We start from the raw sequence: 23335 nt of genomic DNA, 5'->3' as shown, positions 1-23335 counted from the left end.
CTGGGGCTGGGCTCAGCTCAGATGATGGGACTCTCACCATGGGAATCAGCTCCTTACTGTCACCCTCCTGGCTGGGCTGTGAGCTCAGTGAGACAAGCACTGGGTCTGTCTTCACTACTAGGTCTCCCACTTCTAGCACAGCCGCTAGTTTGCCCAGGGCGGGGAGGGGGGTGCATGGTAAATCTTTTGCTGCACTGAGTTGAGACCTATCTCTTTGTGCCTTGCAGGCACCATGGACGCAGATTTACCTCCACTGCTTTTGTCTTCAGGAGACAGCTCCTCCTCCCAGAAGGTCTTTCTGCCCAACTGTGCCTCTCTGCCTCTGCTCACTTTTGCCTTTATGGCTTCCCCCATTCTTGTTAACTGAGGATGTAGGCCTGGCTCATCACCTTCATCATCTTACCCTCTTCCCTGCCAATAAGTGACTTTCATACTTGTGTGGATAACCTAACCTGTAATGCAGCCTTACCATCAAGTATCTTATCTCTGTAATGTTAAACCCCAGTATTCACTCTGACTATATCTGCAGGTTTTCTTTCCTATTATGTTGAGATTTCCTTAAGAAGTGTTCCCTTAACACTTCTCTCTGTCTTTAATGATTTCTAGTCTCTTAATTTTTAAAAAAATTTATGTTCATTTATTTGAAAGGAAGGGAAAAGGAGGGAAAGAGGGAGGGAGGGGGAGAGAGAGAAAGAGAGAGAGAGAATCTTCCATCCACTGGTTTACTCTCTAAATGCCCACAACAGCCAGGACTGGACCAGGCTGGCCAGAAGCCCAGAACTCAATCTGTGTCTCCCATGTGGTGGCAGGGACCCAATCACTTGAGCCATTGCCTGGTGTCTCCCAGGGTCTGCATTAGCAGGAAACTGTAATCAGAAATAGAGCTGAGACTTGAACCCAGGCTCTTTGATATGGAATGTGGGTGTTCCAAGAAGCATCTTTTTTTTTTTTTTTTTTTTTTTTTTGACAGGCAGAGTGGACAGTGAGAGAGAGAGACAGAGAGAAAGGTCTTCCTTTTGCCTTTGGTTCACCCTCCAATGGCCGCCGCAGCCAGCGCGCTGTGGCCGGCGCACCACGCTGATCTGATGGCAGGAGCCAGGTGCTTCTCCTGGTCTCCCATGTGGTGCAGAGCCCAAGGACTTGGGCCATCCTCCACTGCACTCCTGGGCCACAGCAGAGAGCTGGCCTGGAAGAGGGGCAACCGGGACAGAATCCGGCACCCCGACCGGGACTAGAACCCGGTGTGCTGGCGCCGCAAGGCGGAGGATTAGCCCATTGAGCCGCGGCGCCAGCCCCAAGAAGCATCTTAACCACTGTGCCAAATGCCAGCTCCAACCTCTCTCTTTTGAACCAGTTAACTGCCACCCAGCTAGCCTGGATTCAATGATTTATCACCTCAGCATCCTTGACTCTTTGTCCTGCCTCACATACCCTACAAATCCCAAACACCTGCCTTTACTATTCCAATAGCCAGGTTTTTGGGTGGTGCTCAGGATAGACCCCGATTAGAGCTATTCCCAAAGTATGGTCTCCAGTTTCACTCTGCTTGATATACTGTTCTTGGCCGGCTCATTTGTCATAATGATCTTTCCAAATCTTTTCCTCAAGGCACCAAATCCATCCTGTCCTAACTTGGAAGATGGTTTTGGCTCTTAGGTGACAAAGAAAATTTACTTTCTTGCCCTCTGCTATAGTTTGGGTTTGATTTGTCCCCCGAAGGTTCATGTGCTGGAAGCTTGGTCCTCAGTGTTGTGACACTAGAGGTGGTGGAACCTTTAAGATGTGGGGCCTACTGTGGGTGATTAGGCCTTTGGGGGCACCACCCTTGGGAGGGACTGACGCTGTGTTGAGGGAGTTCTGGCGCTCACGGAACTGGATTAATATTGCTGAGAGCAGGTTGTTGCGAACGAGCCTGGCACTTGCCTTGTACCCTCCCTCCACACACACGCCCCCACGTTACACCAACCACCCTGTCGTCAGGCGGCAGGAGGCCCTCACCAGAGGTCTGCAGTCTTCTCCGGTTCACCACCTCCCCTACTTGAGAAGATACCAACCATCTGCTGATGATCCTACTTGATAGCTCTCCTGACGTTCCAGATGGAGACACTCGGCTAAGCTACCAGCCATCTCCACCTGCATGTCCCAAAGATACCTCATGCTCATCAAGGCCAGGAAAGGACTCATTGCCTTCCCTGAGAGCCCCAGCACCTGTATTTCTTCCTGTCCTCCTTTTTCGGTCAATGGCACCACCACCCCACTGACGGGGGAGTCATCTTCTACTCCTTCCTCTCCTGCATACCCCAAACCGATCATTTACCACGTAAATCTTGAATTTGTATCCCTCCATTCACAAACTAGTGCTGTAATCCAGCTCCATGGCTTCATATGCCTGTAATACTGCACTGGCATCTTCAGGGGGTCTCCCTGCCTCCAGGTGTAGACCACTTTCATTGGTCTTTTTTTTTTTTTAAGATTTCTTTTATTTATTTGAAAGAGTTACAGACAGAGGTAGAGACAGAGAGAAAGGTCTTCCATCTGCTGGTTCACTCCCCCAGATGGCTGCAAGGGCTGGAGCTGCACCGATCCGAAGCCAGGAGCTTCTTCTGGGTCTCCCACGTGGGCACAGGGGCCCAAGGACTTGGACCATCTTCTACTGCTTTCCCAGGCCACAGCAGAGAGCTGAATTGGAAGAGGAGCAGCCAGGACTCGAACCGGTGCCCATATGGGATGTCGGCACTTCAGGCCAGGGCCTTAATCCACTGTGCCACTTTTTTTTTTTTTTTTTTTTTTGACAGGCAGAGTGGACAGTAGAGGGAGACAGAGAGAAAGGTCTTCCTTTTTGCCATTGGTTCACCCTCCAATGGCCGCTGCGGTAGGCACGCTGCAGCCGGCGCACCGCGCTGTTCCATGGCAGGAGCCAGGTGCTTATCCTGGTCTCCCATGGGGTGCAGGGCCCAAGCATTTGGGCCATCCTCCACTGCGCTCCCTGGCCACAGCAGAGAGCTGGCCTGGAAGAGGGGCAACCGGGACAGGATCGGTGCCCCAACTGGGACTAGAACCCGGTGTGCCGGTGCCGCAAGGCGGAGGATTAGCCTGTTAAGCCACGGCACTGCGCCACTTTTTTTTTTTTTTTTTTTTGAATGGCAAAGTTAGACAGTGAGAAAGACAGAGAGAGAGACAAAGGGCTCCCTTCCAGTGGTTCACCCCCCTAATGGCCGCTACGGCCGGCGCTGCGCCAATCCGAAGCCAGGAGCCAGATACTTCCTCCCGGTCTCCCATATGGGTGCAGGGACCCAAGCACTTGGGCCATCCTCCGCTGCCCTCCCGGGCCACAGCAGAGAACTGGACCAAAAGAGGAGCAACTGGGACTAGAACCCAGCGCCCCAACTGGGACTAGAATCTGGGGTGCCGGCGCCGCAGGCGGAGGATTAGCCAAGTGAGCCACAGCGCTGGCCCCCTCATTGGATCTTGATGTGCCATTGCAGCCATAGAAGATGCAAACATGCTGAAAGCCCTACAGTAGATAGGAAAAACTAATTTATAGCAGCAGAAAGCACAGCCCTGGGGGCAGGGACATGGTTAGGGGAATCAAACACAAAGAAGCATGAGGGAGATGAAGAAATGTTCTATGCCTTGACTGTGGTATTGGGTATGTGGGTATATACCCAAGGGTACATACATGTACATATATCAAAATACATCAAACTGAACACTAAAAGTCGGTGGGTTTTATAGTACATAAAACAAACCTGATGGGAGAAAGATAAGCTTCCATGTCACCCATTGCCTGGAGGACAAGGTTCTGATGTCTTACCCTGTCATGGTGGTGAGAAACCTTCTGCCCTTGCTCCTTCTCACCCCCCACCCCCGAACAACAGTCATATTAAGTGCACAGCAGACCTAACACCGGCCGAGAGGTGCTGCTTCTCTGGCCACCTGTTCACCTCTGTGAGCCTCCCCCAGCCGGACACGAAAGGGACCCGACTCGGACTATCATACAAAGTTTTCGGTTATACTCGTGTTATGTCTTCACCTTCCTAAACTAGGATGTACGTGTGACGGCTGGACCTCAGCTCCAATCTTATCTCAGGTGCGCGGAAGAGAGCCGCTCAATCTTTGTTGGAAGAACCTGGCTTTTATCCATCGCAGTACAGCCTGGAGGGCATCGGGGCGGACGCTGCTCCTCCGCTACTACAGGGGGCGCTGTGGCGGCCGCCACCTGCCTCCCTGCTCCCCACTGCTCTAGGTCAGCTCCCGAGCTCCACGGCGGGGCTCCGCCCCCTCCCTGGTAGCATCCCTCCTGCCCATTGGGCGAGCCAGGTCGGGGCTGTCCAATGGGGAGAGGCGTTGGTGCGAGGCGGCGCCACCATCTTTGACGGCCGGGACTCCAGCATCGGTTAGCGGCCCCGGGAGTAGGTGGGTAGGCGGGCGCCGACTGCGGTCCCGCGGCCTTGCCTGTCTTCCCAGGACCCACCCCAGACCACGATGCCTCAGTACCAGACGTGGGAGGAGTTCAGCCGCGCGGCCGAAAAGCTCTACCTCGCTGACCCTATGAAGGTATTCACTGGCGCGTGGCTACCTGGGTCCGGCACCCCGTGCCCTGGTCAGGTTGTCCTCCCTGCCGTCCGCTCGTCCTCCGGAGCAGCTTTAGCACTCCCAGGAGGTGCCGGGATTGAGCAAAGGACGGGTCCCGCCAGGTCTGATTGTCCTGCTTCCTTCATCCCTGACCCTGTTGTCCAGTGAGGCCGTGTTAGGACGGTCGGGGTCATTTCAGCCCCAGACAGCTTGTGGCCGGCCTTGCCCGCCCCCAGTCCCTGAACTTCCCTGCCTTCATAGGTTTACGTGTCTCTAGGTCAGGGCTCCTCCCCCTGCAGCTCGGCTTCCTGTCCCTTCGTTGTCTCGGTGTCTTCCTCTCTTACCGCCAAGGCTTGGGTGTTTTGTGTGTATAAAAAATGGTGATGTTTTCCCTCCATTGCTCATTCTTAAAGATCCCAATTTAGAAGCACCTTGCCTCCACAGAATAGTAGATCTTAATCTTTGGGGGGTGGGTGCAGTGGCCTCTTGAGAACATGCTTGCTCCCTTTCCTCAGAAAAATACACTTATACAGAAAAGCAAACGATCTTAGGGGGCTCGCTGACCCCTGAAATCCATCCATCGTCCCCACAAAACCTAAAGGAAGCGGGTGTCAGAGGTTAACATTAATAAAAAGCAAAGGAATTTAGCATTGAGTCGTCCTCTTTGCTCCTCTCTTGAGCTTTTGTGTTTTTATCATCACATCTAGGAGTTATTTGAAGCAGCTCCTTGCTCCTTAAAGCTAGTCATTCTTTTTAGAGTTCAGCATTTTGGAAGGAATTTTATACTACACATCTCAGACCTGTAGGTATGATGGTCTTCTTTTTTGACTATTGAAGCAAAGCCTAATGGAAAGGGATCATAAAGAGGGTGCACCTGACACACCGGGCAGGCATCTCAGTAAAGAACTGAGAGCTGGTGTGGTGCCCTGGTGTTTTCTGTTGTAACTCAGTCATCTTTGTGCCCTGTGTATTCCCCATTCACATGTGCCTGGACTCCCAGTAATGTTAGGTTCTGTGTGAGACACAAAGGGGAGATCCAGCCCAATTAGTAAGGAGTGGTGGTGTTGGGTGCTGCAGATGAACTGTCTTGTAAGTATGTCCATTTAAGAAGGAAGAAAACTAAAGGCATTTAATATATTAATCTCCAGAAACTGGGACTCCTGGTTTTCTGTGTGAGGCCTTTAGTGATGATGAAATAGTGTGAACTATATTTTGTTTTTAAAGGTTTATTTATTTGAAAGAGTTACAGAGAGAGAAGGAGAGATCTTCTGTCTGCTGGTCCACTCTCCAAGTGGCCACAGTGGCTGGGATTGGACCAGGCCGAAGCCAGGAACTGGGAGCTTTCTCCTGATCTCTCACGCCAGTGTAGGGGCCCAAGTACTTGAGTCATCATCCACTGCTTTTCCTAGGCCATTAGCAGGGAACTGGATGGGAAGTGGAGTTGCTGGGACATGAACTGGTGCCCATGTGGGATGCTGATGTTGCAGGCGATGCGTTTACCTGCTTTGCCGCAATGCCGGCCCGGTGAACTGTGTTTTGAAAAGTCTGTAGTGGGCTGGTAACCTGTAACCCCAGTGCTTCATAGTGCTCACAGTGAATATCAGTGAACTGCAGCACGCTATGCTAGCGTTAAGATTGAAAATAGTCTTAGACCCATAGGAGACCGTGACAGTAACAAGAAGCTGTGAAACATGCTCACTCCCATTCATGAAACAGTACATGAGAGTAGTTCATTAGTTTCACTCAAAAATAGTTTTTTATTTATAAAACACAGCTGATGAATTAGATAGTTTTGAAATTGAATACTTTTCTTTTAATATTTATTTATTTGAAAGGCACAGTTACAGAGAGGCAGAGGCAAAGAGAGACAGAAACGTCTTCCATCCACTGGTTCACTCCCCAAATGTCCACAACAGCCAGAGCTGCGCCGATCCAAAGCCAGGAGCCAGGAGCTTCTTCTGGGTCTCCTATGTGGGTACAGGGACCATCTTCCACTGCTTTCCCAAGCCATAGCAGAGAGCTGGATTGGAAATGAAGCAGCCAGGACTAGAACCAGCATCCATATGGGATGCCGGCACTGCAGGATGCAGCTTTACCCACTACACCACAGCGCCAGCCCCCTGAAATTGAGTACTTTATGACCCTGTGATTTCTGACTACTCATTTTGGTCGGGCTTCTGTAGTTCACAGGTTGTTTATTTCTTCATGCAAGCAGTATACCATGAGAACATACAGGAATTTTGTCAAGAAGTACCCATCATACAGACTAAAAAATATTGGAAAAGACAGTAAAAAATACAGAGTTCACATAAAGAGGAGCTATATTTTAAGTATTATATACTTATTTATTATTTATTTGTTATTTCAGTGAGAGTGTGAGTTAGTTATCTTCTATCTCCTGGGGCTGGGCCAGGCTGAAGCCTGAAATCAGGAACTCAAACTGGGTGTCCCATAGTGGTGGCAGGGGTCCAAGTAGTTGAGCCATCATCTGCTGTTTCCCAGGGTTCACATTAGCAGGAAGCGGAGAGCGGAGGCAGGACCGGATCCCAGGTGCTGTGATATGGGATGCTTGCATCCCAAGTGGTGGCTTAATTCACTATGTCAAATTCCTGCCCCAAGAGTATGTTAAGAATGCGATGGTGCTGTATAGAAAATGAAAAAATAGCAGAGCCTCACTATGAGCAGAGCGTGCCCACAGTAGACAAGCAGGGGCACCTCTCAGCTCTACACCTAGACAGAATGCCACAGTATGCATTATGAGATTTTTTTGGATACTGGAGGGGATGAGGGAGGAGGGAAACTTTACTTTCACTCTTATTGAGTGACAGGCATATTACAGATAGTGTTTGTATGTTGTAGGCATTTAACATTTTTATATACATATATGTGGAATTTGTGTGAATAGTTACAGCAATCCATTGACGTGGATAAATAATCTTGGATACATGAAGTGCTTTGCTTAGACTCTGGGAGACAGCTGAAATTGAACCCCAAGTCCATTCTGTTTCTACCAGAGCTAAAGAAGAAATTTTGTCAGGACTCTGGACTGCCTTCCAAAGTTCTGTCTTTTCTGTCCACCACATTATGCCTGTTGGTTGTACTTCACATCTGTCCCCATTCTTCCTTGCATGACTCTTAGTTGAAGATGCTGTTACTGCTGGACTCTCGTAACCTCTTAGTTGTCTGCCTGCCTTTCTGGTCCCTTCTCCACACTCTTGCCACAACTGTCAAAAAAAAAAAAAAAAAAAAAATCAGAATCTGTCTCCTGCTGAAAAACTGGTTTTTTCTTGATTATTGGATAATGTCCCAAATCGCAGTCCACAGTCTGACCCTCTAGTCTCTCTGGCTGTCTCCTATCATTTCTACCATCCTCCACTCTAACCTCATGAAACTGTAGGACTTATCAGTTTTGTTCAGAAAGGGTCTTCAGGCTTTCTCCTGCCTTCCCCTTAGGAAAGGCATTATCATAGGCACCTGCCCTTTACTCTGTCCCTTGCCCTGTCTGAATTACCTCTCTCTGTAAGCATTTTATCTGTGTTTACCTTTGCAGGACCTAACTCATTTTGCCTTGTATTTGATTACTTTGATTGAGTTCAACACTCCCAACAGAAGAACCTTGATTTCTTTTTCACTTTTGACAACATTTGACATGATTGCTTAAGTACTCCCAAGTTTCAAGATGGACCCCCTTATAGTGTCATAGGCTTTTTTTTTTTTTTTTTGACAGGCAGAGTGGATAGTGAGAGAGAGAGAGACAGAGAGAAAGGTCTTCCTTTGCCGTTGGTTCACCCTCCAATGGCCGCCGCGGCTGGCGCGCTGCGACCGGCACATTACGCTGATCCGAAGCCAGGAGCCAGGTGCTTCTCCTGGTCTCCCATGGGGTGCAGGGCCCAAGGACTTGGGCCATCCTCCACTGCACTCCCTGGCCACAGCAGAGAGCTGGCCTGGAAGAGGAGCAACCAGGACAGAATCCAGTGCCCGGACCAGGACTAGAACCCAGTATGCTGGCGCCGCAAGGCGGAGGATTAGCCTAGTGAGCCGCAGCGCCGACCTTTTTTTTTTTTTTTTTTTTTTTTTGACAGGCAGAGTTAGACAGTGAGAGAGACAGAGAGGAAAGGTCTTCCTTCCATTGGTTCACCCCCCAAATGGCCACTGCGGCCGGCACTGTGCCGATCCAAAGCCAGGAGCCAGGTGCTTCTTCCCGATCTCCAATGCGGGTGCAGGGCCCAAGGACTCGGGCCATCCTCCACTGCCCTCCCAGGCCACAGCAGAGAGCTGGACAGGAAGAGGAGCAACCGGGACAGATTCCGGCGCCCCAACCGGGACTAGAATCCGGGGGTGCCGGCGCTGCAGGCAGAGGATTAGCCTAGTGAGCTGCAGCGCCGGCTGGTGTCATAGGCTTTTAAACTAGTTTCTCCTAGTGAGACTAGTGATTATTCTTTAAATAAAAGTTAAACTTTCTATAGCTGTCATATTTAGTATGTTTTTAAGTTGTAGTTTATTTTTATTTCTAGATAACTGGATTTTTAAAAATATGTAAGGAGTGGCATTGTGGTGCAGCAGGTTAAGGAGCTGCTTAAGATGTCATATTCGGGACCGGCGCTGTGGCGTATAGGTTAACCCCCTGCCTGTGGCTCTGGCATCCCATATTGGCTCCGGTGCTAGTCTTGGCTGCTGCTCTTCAATCCAGCTCTCTGCTATGGCCTGGGATAGCAGTAGAAGATGGCTCAAGCCCTTGGGCTCCTGCACCCGCGTGGGAAACCCGGAGGAAGCTCCTGGCTCCTGGCTTCGGATTGGCCCAGCTCTGGCTATTGCGGCCATTTGGGGAGTGAACCAGTGGAAGGAAGACCAGTCTCTGATGCAGCAGTTTTACCCACTACGCCACAGCGCCAGCCCCACTATGAACTATTTAAAGCCAGGATTGTGTTTATGTACATCTCGTTCTAAAACCTGGACTGAGACTCACTATAAAATTCAATCTTACACTGAACTACATTTTCATTTTTCACCTGGTTCTCCCAAACTACTGATTTTCTTTACATAGCTGAAATAAGTTTAGGTATCACATCACATTCAAACAAATACACTGTGATGCACCACAAGGCCAGCCCCCCCTACAATTTATTTATTTATTTAACTTTTTTGAGATTTACGTATTTGAAAGTCAGTTACAGGGGTTGGCGCTGTGGTGAAGTAGGTTAATCCTCCTCCTGCAGCATGGGCATCCCACATGGGTGCCGGTTCTGGTCCCGGCTGCTCATCTTCTGATCCAGCTCTCTGCTACGTTCTGGGAAAGCAGTTGAAGATGGCCCAAGCGCTTGGGCCCCTGCACCCACGTGGGAGACCCGGAAGAAGCTCCTGGCTTCAGATTGACCCAACTCTGGCCATTGTGGCCTCTTGGGGAGTAAACCAGCGGATGGAAGACCTTTCTCTCTGTCTCCCTCTCACTGTCTGTAATTCTGTGTGTCAAATAAATAAACAAATACACTTTTTAAAAAAAAAGTCAGTTACAGAGAGAGAGGGAGAAATGGAAAATGAGAGAGGTCTTCCATCCACTGGTTCACTCCCTAGATGGCTACAACGGCTAGAACTGGACCAGGCCAAAGCCAGGGGCTTCATCCAGGTCTCCCATGTTGGTGGTAGGGGACCAAACACTTGGACCATCTTCATCTGTTTTCCCAGGCCATTAGCAGGGAGCTGGATTGGAAGTGGAACAGCCAGGACACAAACAGGAGCCCAAATGGGATGCCAGCATCACAGGAGGTGGCGTTACCCACTATACCACAATATAGGCCCCTGTTTTTTGTTGTCGTTGTTTTGTTTTGTTTTGAAAACAACTTATTTATTTGCAGTTAAAAGTGATGTACTGAAAATTCTCAAAACATACATTCTGGGAATGTCTGTGAGGCAATTTGATATTTTTTCTTTTTCTTTTTTTTAAGATTTATTTATTTATTTGAAAGGCAGAGTTTTAGAGAGGCAGAGAGAGAGGTCTTGCATCTGCTAGTTCACTCCCCAGATGGAGTGAACAATGGCCAGAGCCGTGCTGATCTATAGCCAAGAGGCAGGAGCTTCTTCCAGATCTCCCATGTTGGTGCAGTGGCCCAAGCACTTGGGGCATCTTCCACTGCTTTCCTAGGCCATAGCAGAGAGCTGGATCAGAAGTAGAGTAGCCGGGACTCGAACTGGCACCCATATGGGATGCCGGCATTGCAGCATCCCATTTACCTGCTGCGCCACAGCACTGGCCCCAATTTAGTATTTCTTAACAGTAAGAATACATATCAACACACCTAGACACAGAGGAGTGACAGGAAAAGAAGGCAGAAAATGAGCAGAAATGGTTAATTAAGTCCAGGAGATGAGGAGGTGTTATAGCAAAGCGGGTTATGCTGTTGCGTGGGATGCCCATGTTGCCCTATCAGGGTGCCTGGAATTGAGTCCTGCCTGTTTCTGATCCAACTTCCTGCTAATGTACATCCTGGCAAGCAGTAGATCCCTGCCACCTGCAAAGAATAGCTAAATGGAGCTCCTGGCTCCTGGCTTTGGCCTGGCCTAGCCCAGCTGTTGTGGGCTTTTGAGGAGTGAGCTAGTGAATGGAAGATTTCTCTATCTCTGCCTGTCACTCTGCCTTTCAAATACAATAAATAAACCATATATACATGTGAAAGTCAAGGGGAGAACATTTGGTGAAAGTAGTTAAGACCCTGCCTGGGAGGCCTGCATCCCATGTCTGACGGACTGATTCGCATTCCAGCTTCTCTTCATTGCCTTTCCTAGGACGATTGTTCGGTGCGGCAGTTAAGACATGGCTTGGACACTCACATCCCACGTCAGAGTGCCTGGGTTTGAGTCCTGGCCCTACTTCTGATTCCCGCTTCCTGTTCATGCAACCCCTGGGAGGCAGTGGTGCCGGCTCAGTTGGTTGAGTCTCTGCCACGCATGTGGGAGATTGAGTTCCTGGCTTCTAAAGCTCCACCCAGGCCCCTCAAGATAAGTTTATAGTAAAGATACCTTTAGCTGTTTGGGATGTTTATCCTAAAAGGATCCTTTTCAGCCCACCTGAAGACCAGACTATTTATGGGAAATGTCATCTGTCTTCACTGATGCTAATTTGTATTTTTATTCCAGGCACGTGTGGTTCTGAAATATAGGCATTCTGATGGGAGTTTGTGTATTAAAGTAACAGATGATTTAGTTGTAAGTATACATTTTGATTTGTTGCATACTTTAAGATTTGTTAAAATCATTGTGTTGAATTACTTAAAATTTGTACAGATTATCCATTAGGATGCTTATTTTGCACTTCATTCCAAGGTGAAGAACCTCATTCTAGAGGCTGCTTTGACAGACATCCAGGAAATAATGTGTCTCGTTAATGCAGCACGGAAAGTGCAGTTTAGTGACAGCGGTCTTCAGACTTGGAGGAGGAGCAATGTGGAGACCAAAACCAGATGTCAGGGCTTAAAGGGCTCCTTCTTGGTGTGTGAGAAGGGAAGGATGCTACATGAACGTGAGCTGTAGACTGTATTGTGGTGTGTCTTCTCATCTGCCCACTCTTGTTGCTTCCTCTTGTCCCATTCATGCCTTGACCCTCTGCCTTCTGGTTTCTGCATGCTCTTTTCCATGGAAACAGCTCTTGGTGGTGCTCATACACCCTTAATTTTCTTTCTTTCTTTTTCTTCTTTATTTACTTGACAGGCAGAATGGCAGAGAAAGGGAGAGACAGAGACGTCTTCCATTTGCTGGTTAACTCCCCAAATGGCCACAGTGGGCTTGGACCGGGCTGAAGCCAGAAGTCCAGAATTCCATCAGTGTCTTCCACATGGGTGGTAGGGGCACAAGCACTTGGGCCATCTTCCCCTGCTTTCCCAAGCATGTGAGCAAGAAACTATCAGAAGTAGAGCAGACAGAATGCAAACCGACACTCATGATTATTTTGGCACTTGTGGCTCCATTTCGTCTATTTTATATTTTTGTTTCATTATTTGCCGATTATTTCCTTGATGTGCCCCATACATATTCGTTTCCTCAGGATTCTGCCCGTCATTGTCTTGTCATACCATGTTGGGAGCAGTCCATTCGCGTCCATTGTGGCCTGCATCTTTGTCTACTTGCGTGTTTATGTGTTGAGCTCGTATTTTCCTGGACTTCCTGACTTGCTCTGAGTTGAGCATTCTTACCTCACCTGCTCCTCGAGGCTGGCCTGTCCTGAGTGGCGCTTACCCTGCTTCTCAATTTGACCCCTTCTGTGCAGTCATGCACCTCATCAGAAACCTGGGCATGTGCCTTCCTTTCCCTCATTCTCATGTCCACTATTCCTTCCTTTGAAAAACTGATCCCCTCATAGTCCGCAACTACACTCGCTGGGCATTTGGAATGACCGATTTGGCCGCCTTCCTGTCGTTGCCTGTCATGAACTGTCCATCCTCACCATCTCTCTCTCTTCTTTTTAAGATTTCAATTATTTGAAAGGCAGCAGAGATATAGAGAGAGGTCTCCCATCCGCTGGTTCACTCCCCAAATGGCCACAATAGCCAGGGCTGGGCCAGGTTCAAGCCAGGAGCCAGGAGCTTCTTCTGGGTCTCTTAACACAAGTGCAGGTACCCACATACTTGACCCATTTTCTGTTTTCCCAGCCACATTAGCAGGGAGTTGGATAGGAACCACATCAGAATGGGCTTGTCACAGGCAATGGCTTAAACTGCTGTACCACAATGCTAGCCCTCACCTTCGCTCTCTTAAGTTTAGGATTGCATCAGTTGCCTTGACTGCTAGTCTCCTAACTCTATCCCTGCTTCCAGTCCCTCCCTCCATCATGCGGCCAAGAGTAATTTCTAAAAGTACAGATTTGCATAAAAGCCTGTAAATGCCACCTTCATAGCCCCTCCAGTTTCTGTGTTTTCCGTTTTACTTAAGAGCTCCTTTATTATGCTGCTCTGTTGAGGCCTCTGTGCTTTGAAAAGTTGTTTTTCTCCTCTGTGTATTGAGTCCTGCCCACCCCAGTGTGGCAGTGAGGGAGGATTGCTTCTTCTCTTACTTTTCTTTTTAGCTCTTTTGTGCTATATCACAATTCTTTCATCTCATGTATTTTCTTAATAGACTGCGAGCTTCAAGACAATATAGATGCATCAGTATTACTCTTACCTATATGTTAAAAATAGATTCTTTTAAAACTTTTGTACTATGTGATTTTAAGGATTCCTTTTTTTTTTTTTTTTTTTTTTTCGACAGAGTGGATAGAGAGAGAGAGACAGAGAGAAAGGTCTTCCTTTTTGCTGTTGGTTCACCCTCCAATGGCCGCCGCGGCCGGCGCATCTCGCTGATCCGAGGACAGGAGCCAGGTGCTTCTCCTGGTCTCCCATGGGGTGCAGGACCCAAGCACTTGGGCCATCCTCCACTGCCTTCCCGGGCCATAGCAGAGAGCTGGCCTGGAAGAGGGGCAACCGGGATAGAATCTGGCGCCCCAACCGGGACTAGAACCCGGTGTGCTGGCGCCGCAAGGCGGAGGATTAGCCTGTTAAGCCACAGCGCCGGCCAGGATTCCATTTTTTTTTTTTTTTAAGATTTACTTATTTATTTGAAAGAGTTACACAGAGAAGGACAGGCAGAGAGAGAGGTCTTCCATCTGCTGGTTCACTCCCCAATTGGCCGCAGTGGCTGGAGCTGCACCAATCTGAAGTCAGGAGCCAGGAGCTTCTTCCAGGTCTCCCACTCTGGTGCAAGGGTCCTAGGACTTGGGCCATCTTCCACTGCTTTCCCAGGCTGGATCAGAAGTAGAGCAGCCGGGACTAGAACCAGTGCCCATATGAGATGCCGGCGCCGCAGGCAGAGGATTAACCTACTGTGCCATGGCACCGGCCCCATGGATTCCATTTTAACGTTGCATGGAGTCAGGCCTTTTAATGTTTTTTTTGTCTTATGAGAGCCAGTCCAATTAAATGAAGTAACTGAAAATGTGAAACAAAGGAGAGAAAATTGAGGTGTGATGTGTTACACACAGATTCAGAAGATCTGATTCCTAGTATTTTGGCTTTGGAAAAGCTTAGGCCACTGTTGCACTGTAGGAGGTCTGTTTCCTCATCTGTAAGGTGCTGTAGGGATGGTCTGCTTACCTGTGTGGGTGGTTGTGAACCGTAAGAAACATGTGAAAGTACCTAGTATTAGTGCTTGTTCTGCAGTAGGTTTAATAAATGGAACTGGGAACATTTTTACTTGTGATTGTCAGAGCAGTTAGTTTGACCTGCTGAAGAGAAGCCAGTGCCTTCTGTTTTTAGAAGGGGTGGGGTGGGGGGTGTAGAATTAATTTGAATACAAAAAGCTTTATCTCCAAGTGGTACTCCCCTACCCTGTAATGATTCAGCGTAGTATCCATGTCAAGCTTGTTCTAAATCACTTTTTTTTTTTAATTAATTTTTTTTGACAGGCAGAGTGGACAGTGAGAGAGAGAAAGGTCTTCCTTTGCCGTTGGTTCACCCTCCAATGGCCACCGCGGCCGGCGCATCTCGCTGATCCGATGGCAGGAGCCAGGTGCTTCTCCTGGTCTCCCATGGGGTACAGGGCCCAAGGACTTGGGCCATCTTCCACTGCACTCCCTGGCCACAGCAGAGAGCTGGCCTGGAAGAGGAGCAACCAGGACAGAATCTGGCGCTCCGACCGGGACTAGAATCCGGTGTGCCGGTGCCGCAAGGCGGAGGATTAGCCAATTGAGCCGCAGTGCCGGCCTCTAAATCACTTTTAAAAACTGTACTTTTGAGGTATTTTATTATAAAAAGTTGTTGTTCCTGAACTGAAAATTCATATTTACTTCATTTTTTAGCTTGACCTTCTGGTAAATCTTTAGCTTCAGTGATTTTGGCTGCTATATAAGGAGATCCTCCCTTGTGTGGTGTAAGAGCATAACTCATCAGTGCGCGCCTCTTATTTTTCCTTTATTGGCAGTAGGGCTTAACACCTAGTTTTTTTGTTTTGTTTTGTTTTGTTGGACAGGCAGAGTTAGAGAGAGAGAGAGAGAAAGGTCTTCCTTCTGTTGGTTCACCCCACTAATGGATGCTATGGCCGGCACACTGCGCCAATCCAAAGCCAGGAGCCAGGAGTTTCCTCCTGGTTTCCCATGCGGGCGGGTGTAGGACCCAAGCACTTGGGCCATCCTCCACTGCCTTCCTGGGCCACAGCAGAGAGCTGGCCTGGAAGAGGAGCAACCGGGACAGAATCCGGCGCCCCGACCGGGACTAGAACCCGGTGTGCCGGTGCCGCAGGCAGAGGATTAGCCTATTGAGCCGTGGCGCCAGCCAACACCTAGTATTAACGCTGCTGCTTGTTTTATCATTTTGGGTTCAGATCTACCTCTGTAATAGCTGCCATTGAAGGTAGATTTTGGTAGACTTTGAAAAATTGGTTTTCTTGAGGCTCCATATATCATGCCTTTCAAATAAATAAAAAAAAAAAACAGAGTTGCAGAGAGGCGGGGTGGGGTGGGGGTCTCCCATCCTCTGGTTCACTCCCCAATTGGCCACAACAGCTAGAGCTGGGCTGATCCGAAGCCAAGAGCCAGGAGCTTCTTCAGGTGTCTCACATGGGTGCAGGGGCTGGCCCCAGGTTCATTTTTAAAATAGCCATGATAGCCAGGGCTAAGCCAGGCTGAAGTCAACAGCCAGGAACTTCATTCAGGTCTCCCAAGTGGGTGGCAGGAACCCAAGTACTTGGCCTGTCATCCACCTCCCAGGTCCATTAGCAGAAAGCTGGGCTAGAAGCAGAGGAGCTGGGACTTGGTCCTAGACACTCCAGTAATGGGATGTGGGCATCGCAAGTGATGGCTTAATATGCTGTATCACAGTGCCTGCCCCTAAACTTATCTTTTAATTCTATTTTTGAATCAGTCTTGGGATTTTTTTTTTTTTTGAAGATTTATTTATTTATTTGAATGGCAGAGTGATAGGGGCAAGGAGAGATTTTCTACCTGCTGGTTCATTCCCCATTGAGCCGAAGCCAGGAGCCAGCATCACCATCCTGGTCTCCCATGTGAGTAGCAGGGATCCAGGCACTTGGGCCATCTGCCACTGCTTTTCCCAGATTAGCAGGGAGCTGGATTGGAAGTGAAGCTCCCAGGAGTTGAACTGGTGCTCCTGTATGGGATGCCAGTATCACAGGTGCATTGCCGTGGCAGCCCTTCCTCAGGTCTCCGCCCCCACCCCCCCAAACTATTGAGAATTAATCCACATCTAGAAAAGACCAAAGATGCAATCAGACCATCTTCCTACAAAGGAAATTTATGAATCAACCCCAAAAGTTTATAAATCTGTTTTCTAATGACTCAAAAGTTTGTGTGTTTTCTTCTTCTTCTTTTTTTTTTTTTTTAAGATTTATTTATTCCTTTGAGAAGTAGAGTTAGAGAGGAAGAGACAGAGAAAGAGGTTTTCCATCCTCTGGTTTACTTCCCAAGTGGCCGCAGTGGCCAGAGCTGAGCCAATCCAAAGCCAGGAGCCAGGAGCTTCTTCAGGGTTCCCCACACAGGTGCAGGGGCCCAAGTACTTGGGACATCTTCTACTGCTTTCCCAGGCCATAAGCAGAGAGTTGGATTGGAAGAAGAGCGGCCAGAACAAGAACCAGTGCCCATATGGGATACCATAATTTTATCTGACCCCTTGACTAATGCCTAATGTTGTCTTCCACAAACCTAAAGTCTTTCATTAGAAACTGTAGTGGGAAATTACAGATAGTCTCTTGCAGCTCATATATGCACTAAAATGTGAATGATAGAGATTAGTGTGGTCTCTTTGCAAGATTGCCACATAAAATTTATATATGGAGAAAAAAAATTTTAAATGACTTAAGTGCTGAATGAATTCAGATTAGTTGGGCATGATAAGGTTGAATTCTAAGTTATTTAAGTTGATGACTTATTATAGGATTGTTCATTCCCGTTGCTTAAAACTCATGTGAACCATTAAAATAGGCTAAAGAAAATTAACCTTACTACAAAATGAGAAAAAGGCCTACCTGCTTGAAGTCAGTATTTTTGAAGATTCTAGAATAAATGATTTCATAACCAACCATTTTTTTAAGAGATTGATTTATTTGAAAGGCAGAGTTAAACAGAGAGGGAGACAGGGGAGAGAGGGAGAGAAATATCTTCAATTGATGGTTTACTCCAAATGACTGCAATGGACAAGGCTGAACCAGGCCGAAGCCAGGAACCCCAACCAGGTCTCCCATGTGAGTGGCAGGAGCCCAAGCACTTGGGCCATCTTCTGCTTTCCCAGGCGCGTGAGGGAGCTGGATCAGAAATGGAGCAACTGAGACTCGAACCGTTGCTCATATGGGAGGCCAGTGTTGCAGGTGGCGTCTCAGACTGCTGTGCCACAAAGCCAGCCCCCATGAGCAGATCTTTAGTATCTATCTAGTGAGTTTAACTGGAATTTATTAACTTGAAAGAATTTGATTGAAACCTTTAGGAAGTTGAAATTGAACCTATCATTAACACCCCCCCCCCCCCAATTTCACAAATAGAGAAGGGGATCCTAAAATTTCTTTGCTTTTTTCCAACATAACTCAGTTACTTGTGACCAGATCACAAGGAGAAAATAATCTGCTTTTCAGCCTTGAGTTCTCATCAGCCCTCAGCAGGATTTCATGTATTACTTAGCTGGTTGTTTTTGAGAGCTTCTGATAGAGTTGGTGCAGTCTTTTGTCCATAGCAATAGAGTGTAAAATCCTGTACATGAGGAATAGAATGGCTGGAGGCTTGGAAACTTGAGTGCAGTTTCCAGTAGGACCTCCAGAGAGAATAGAGCAAACAATGGAAGGAAGGGCTTGAATGTTCATTCACTTATGTTTCCTACACTGTCAATATTTAGTTTTACTTAATGTGTACTGTTAAAATTTCAACAGTGTTTGGTATACAGAACGGACCAAGCTCAAGATGTGAAGAAGATTGAGAAATTCCACAGTCAACTAATGCGACTCATGGTAGCCAAGGAATCCCGCAGTGTTGCCATGGAAACGGACTAAATGGTTTGAAATGAAGACTGTCGTGTTCTTTGGAAGTAAACATCTTGGATTTGAGAAAGTGTTGGGGCAGAAAACACTTTATGTAATAACTAAATGTGGGCTATTCAAAGACAAGAGAGCATTTTTTGTACTTTTTTTTTTAGTGTTTATTTGAGAGCGCTATGAAGGTAAATACTTTCAATTAGAAAGCCTTTATTTATTTTTGGAAATTGAACAAGAAATGCATCTATCTTAGAAACTTTTTGCAGATTATTTGATGTTGGGCAACATATATAATTATTTCCCTGGTAAATTTGTATGACTAATTTTAAAATGAAATATCAAGAAAAGCAAGTTCTTCCTTACACTTAGTTCTTCTGTCTTTAAAAGAGAATTAAATGTAGCCTTTTTGCTGGATCATTATATTTCTTTTGGAGCAGTTTGTGCTGTTGATGACCAATAGATATAAAATACAGTAACTGGAATTAACTATACACAATAGTATACCCGATTATGTAGTGTATTTCAGTTATATCTAGAACTAATCTTAAGATATATGCTTTAACCTTAATCTTTCCATATTGAAACTATTATTTTTGAATGTAAGGGATTTGAGTATCATCATCAGCTTATTAAGCTGTGACTTTGAATCCTGTTTTCAGTAATCGAAAGCAGCAGCAGTTGTTGGAATGCATGGATAGAATGAGAATCACTATAATGGACTGAAACCACCATGTTACCGAAGTATTTACTACATATTTCCCATCTATAGTTTCTCAGAAGGGCTAAGGATTATTCGAACTGTTGAATCTTTGCATACCTCTGTGACACCTCTACCCATTTTCTCTCCTCACTTAACCAAAGTGTTGAGCATGACTGTCACAACTGTTATGTTCTCCAGTAAACCAGAAGTCCAATATTATTTGATGTTTACCTTATATCTATAACCTGGTGTTACCACCTAAATGTAATGTTCATGTGTTGATTCTTCAAGAGTGAAACAAGGCACTACATTGAAATATTTTTTGTAGAGATAATATTGATCCACATTTTAGTATGGAAAATTCCATTGGCCAAAATGAATTTTGGCATGTTTCGGCGAGGTTGGTAAATAAAATATTATATAAGTACATATTGTTTCTGTTGAAATTTTAACTACTGGAGAATCACTGTTTTATTGCCTGGGATGTGCTGTGTTCATTTAATCTGAAAATACATTTTTTTTTTGGTTAGTTTCATTTCTCAGTATTTTTATTGCATAAATTTTCTGAGCTGTATGTTGATGGCAGGATTGTTTTCCTGAATTAGAAAAATAACATTGAATAGTATTGAGTTTTTTTTGCTTTAGGTTCCTGCCTACCACCACTGAATTTATTGAGGGGGTACTTTTTGTCCCCTCATTTACAGCATTTTTGCTTGTTTTTGTTACTTAGTTTGAAAAGATAGACATCTTCCATCTGCTGGTTTACTCCCTAAAGGTCAGACCAAAGCCAGATCTACCACATGGTGACAGAGACCCTGCTCCTGCTGCCTCCCAGAGCTTGAATTAGGAGCAGTAGCAGCCCTCACACCCAGGCACTCCAAAATACGACGCAGGCATCCCAAACAGTCTTACCTGCTGCACCAGATGCCTGCCTTACAGCTTCCGTTTCTGAGTACTGCTTTATGGAGTGACTTGGAAGGGAGGGATTCGTGTTTGGGCTCTTCAAGTCTTTGCAGCTTACAGCAGAGTGCTTCAGAACAGGTTAGGTTACCAAGTCAGACTGCTCAGGTTGTCATCTTGGTTCTACTGTTTTCTAATTCTTTTCCTTTTTTTTTAAGATTTTATTTATTTATTTGAGAGGCAAAGTTACAGACAGAGGGAGGGAGTGACAGAAGGATCTTCCATCTGTTGGTTCCATTCCCAAATGGCTGCAACCAATGGCTAGAGCCAAACTGATCCGAAGCCAGGAGCTTCTTCTGGATCTCCCATGTGGGTGCAGGGGCCCAAGGACTTGGGCCATCTTCCACTGCTTTCCCAGGCCATAAGCAGAGAGCTAGATTGGAAGAGGAGCAGCTGAGACACAAACCATCGCCTATATGGGATGCCAACGCAGCAGACAGAGGCTTAGCCTACTATCCCACAGCACCAGCCCCCCTGTTTTCTTTTTTCTTCCTTCCCTCTGTCCCTCCCCGCCTCCCCCCCCGCCCCGCCTGTCTGCCTCCCTCCCTCCCTCCCTTCCTTCCTTCCTTTTATTTATTTATTTATTTATTTATTTGAAAGAGTTATAGCCGGCGCCGTGGCTCAATAGGCTAATCCTCCACCTGCGGCGCTGGCACACTGGGTTCTAGTCCTGGTCGGCGCACCATCTTCTACTGCTTTCCCAGGCCACAGCACAGAGCTGGATTGGAAGAGGAGCAGCCAGGACTAGAACCAGCACCCAACTGGGATGCTGGCACTGCAGGTGGAAGATTAACCTACTGCATCATGGTGCTGGCCCCTAACTATTTTCTTATACAAGATTCTCTTTTTTTTGCTTTTCTTTTTTTTTAAATCTTATTTAGGGGCCAAAGTTGTGGTACAGCACAATAAGTTGCCATTTGGGACAGCAACCTCCCATGTCAGAGGCTGGTTCAAATCCTGGCTGCTGCGCTCTTCTGATCCAGCTTGCTGCTAATGCTCCTGGGAGGATAGCAGAAGATGGCCCACGTACTTAGACCCCTGCTGTCTGGATTGGAGACCCAGATAGAATTCCTGGCTCCTGGCCTGGCCCATACCTGGCTGTTGTGACCATTTTGGGAGTGAACCAGTAGGTGGAAGATCTCTTTCTGTCTCTTCTCTCTGTTACTCTTTCAGTAAATAAATCTTTTTAAAAAAATTGTTTATTTGAGAGGCAGAAAGGGATCTTGCATCCCAGGAACCCAGCCCACTTGAGCCCTCACTGCTGCCTGCATTACCAGGAAGCTGAAATCGGCCAGAATTGGGTACGGAACCCAGGTGCTCTGATTTGGGACATAGGCATCCCAACCAACATTTCAACTGCTATGCTAAATGCCTGCCCCTAGAAAAGATACTTTTCTAAGCTTTCATTTTCTTCTCTGGAAATTGGGCTAACAATAGTACCTTCCTTCTGGGACTGCTAAGATTAAACAGCATGATCCATTTTAAGATTGTAGCACAGTGCCCAGAAGATAGTAAAGCGCAATTTAAAAAAAAAGAGCTATGACTGTTACTACTATTGTTCTGATTACTGTTTTTCAGGTATAAGTAACTCTTACATTTTCTCAAATCCATACCCAGACACAATCATAATGAAACTGAAAACTGAAATAATCTTTGAAAGCTACCAAAGAGAATCAACATACTACCCATAAGAAAATGATGATTTGAATGACTATATTATCAGAAATTGTGGAGGCCAGAAAGAAGTGGCACAACAATTCTAAAATGCTGAAAGAACTGTCACAGTTCTACAGCCGGTGGAGATGGCCTTCAGTAATGAAGTAAAGCCAGCTGCGGAGGAAGAAAAGTCAAGAGAATTCATCACCAGTAGACATTATCTGAAGAGAATTAATTATGCCACAAGGAAACTTGGAACAGTCAGAAATGAGGAACGATAGAAATGGTAATGATCTGGGTTAAAGGAATAGACTGTTCTCTTGTTCCTAAAATATGTTTAAGACACCAACATAAAGGGGGAAGGTAAAGGAGCCTACATGATAATAAATTTCGTATATATTCCACTTGAAATTGTAAAATATTTATTCCAGATAGACTTAAGTATGTACAAGAGTATTCAAAGAGTTTAATTCCATTCAAAGAATGGAATTAAAAGTGATTTTATGCAAAAAACTTGGAAGCCATGCATAGTTTTGACAAAATACACATTTTTCATGAGCTTTTTGAAGACCCACCCATATAAATGGATTTCAAAGTGCTTTTGCACCAAAATAATCTTGTCTTTTAATTCCATCTTCACAAACTGAAATGTTTAAATACCTGAACCACTAAAAGAATATGCAAAGAAATATAATAAAAAAATTACTAAGATAAAATGAAAGGCTAAAAAGTGTTTAGCTCAAAGCTAAGAAACAGGAAGCAGGAATTAAAGGCCAGGAAGAGGGTAGACCTAAACACAGGCACCAATACTTCACTAAATGTGTATGATCTAAACAGAAGGATTGCAGAATGAATTAAAAAAAAAAAAAAAAAATGGAGGGGCAGGGCCAGAACTGTGGCGCAGTAGGTTGATCCTCCACCTGCGGTGCCTGCATCCCATATGAGCACCAATTCTGGTCCCAGCTGCTTCTCTTCCGATCTAGCTCTCTGCTGTGGCCTGGGAGAATGGTGGAGGATGGCACAGGCGCTTGGGCCCCTGCACCGGCATGGAAGACCTGGAGGAGGCTCCTGGCTCCTGGCTTCAGATTGGCTTAGCTCTGGCCATTGTGGTCATCTGGGTAGTGAACCAGGCAGATGGAAGACTTTTCTCTTACTGTCTATAACTCTACCTCTCAAATAAATGAATAAAAGTATTTAAAAAGAAAATAAAGAAAGGGAGGGGCCAGCGCTGCAGTGTAGCAGGTGAAGCTGCTGCCTGCTGCCGGCATCCCATATGGGTGCCAATTTGACTCCCGGGTACTCCACTTACAATTCAGCTCTCTGCTATGGCCTGGGAAAGCAGTGGAAGATGGCCCGAATCCTTGGGCCCCTGCATTCATGTGGGAGACCCAGAAAAAGCCCCTGGCTCCTGGCTTCGGATCAGCACAGCTCCGGCCATTGGGACCTTCTGGG

The 23335-nt window shown here is 46.6% G+C and overlaps 1 protein-coding gene across 2 annotated transcripts; it reads left to right on the top strand.

Annotated features, from left to right (window-relative positions):
- The first annotated feature begins 4367 nt into the window (after nucleotides 1-4367).
- SRP9 (signal recognition particle 9) lies at nucleotides 4368-22288 on the top strand. Of its 2 annotated transcripts, XR_009867926.1 has the most exons (4): nucleotides 4368-4557; nucleotides 11707-11775; nucleotides 18466-18752; nucleotides 21845-22288. XR_009867926.1 is itself a non-coding variant. In XM_062210481.1 (3 exons), the coding sequence occupies exons 1-3, from the start codon at nucleotides 4486-4488 to the stop codon at nucleotides 18583-18585; spliced, it is 261 nt and encodes an 86-aa protein (XP_062066465.1). In that variant the 5' UTR covers nucleotides 4368-4485; the 3' UTR covers nucleotides 18586-19696. The 2 variants fall into 2 exon arrangements, 1 of the variants encoding a protein (XP_062066465.1); XM_062210481.1 differs by lacking the exon at nucleotides 21845-22288 and having other exon boundaries at nucleotides 18466-19696.
- Nucleotides 22289-23335: the final 1047 nt, after the last annotated feature.

Source organism: Lepus europaeus, chromosome 14 (genome assembly GCF_033115175.1).
Source record: "Lepus europaeus isolate LE1 chromosome 14, mLepTim1.pri, whole genome shotgun sequence".
Taxonomy (NCBI): domain Eukaryota; kingdom Metazoa; phylum Chordata; class Mammalia; order Lagomorpha; family Leporidae; genus Lepus; species Lepus europaeus.
Note: the sequence above shows the minus strand (reverse complement) of the source record. Positions and strands in the feature narration are given on the sequence as shown.

Coding starts and splice junctions, on each gene's coding strand:
- SRP9 (XM_062210481.1), top strand. CDS start 4,486: ATGCCTCAGTACCAGACGTGGGAGGAGTTCAGCCGCGCGGCCGAAAAG. Junction 4,558..11,706: donor ACCTCGCTGACCCTATGAAG/GTATTCACTGGC, acceptor TTTTTATTCCAG/GCACGTGTGGTTCTGAAATA. Junction 11,776..18,465: donor AAGTAACAGATGATTTAGTT/GTAAGTATACAT, acceptor AAATTTCAACAG/TGTTTGGTATACAGAACGGA.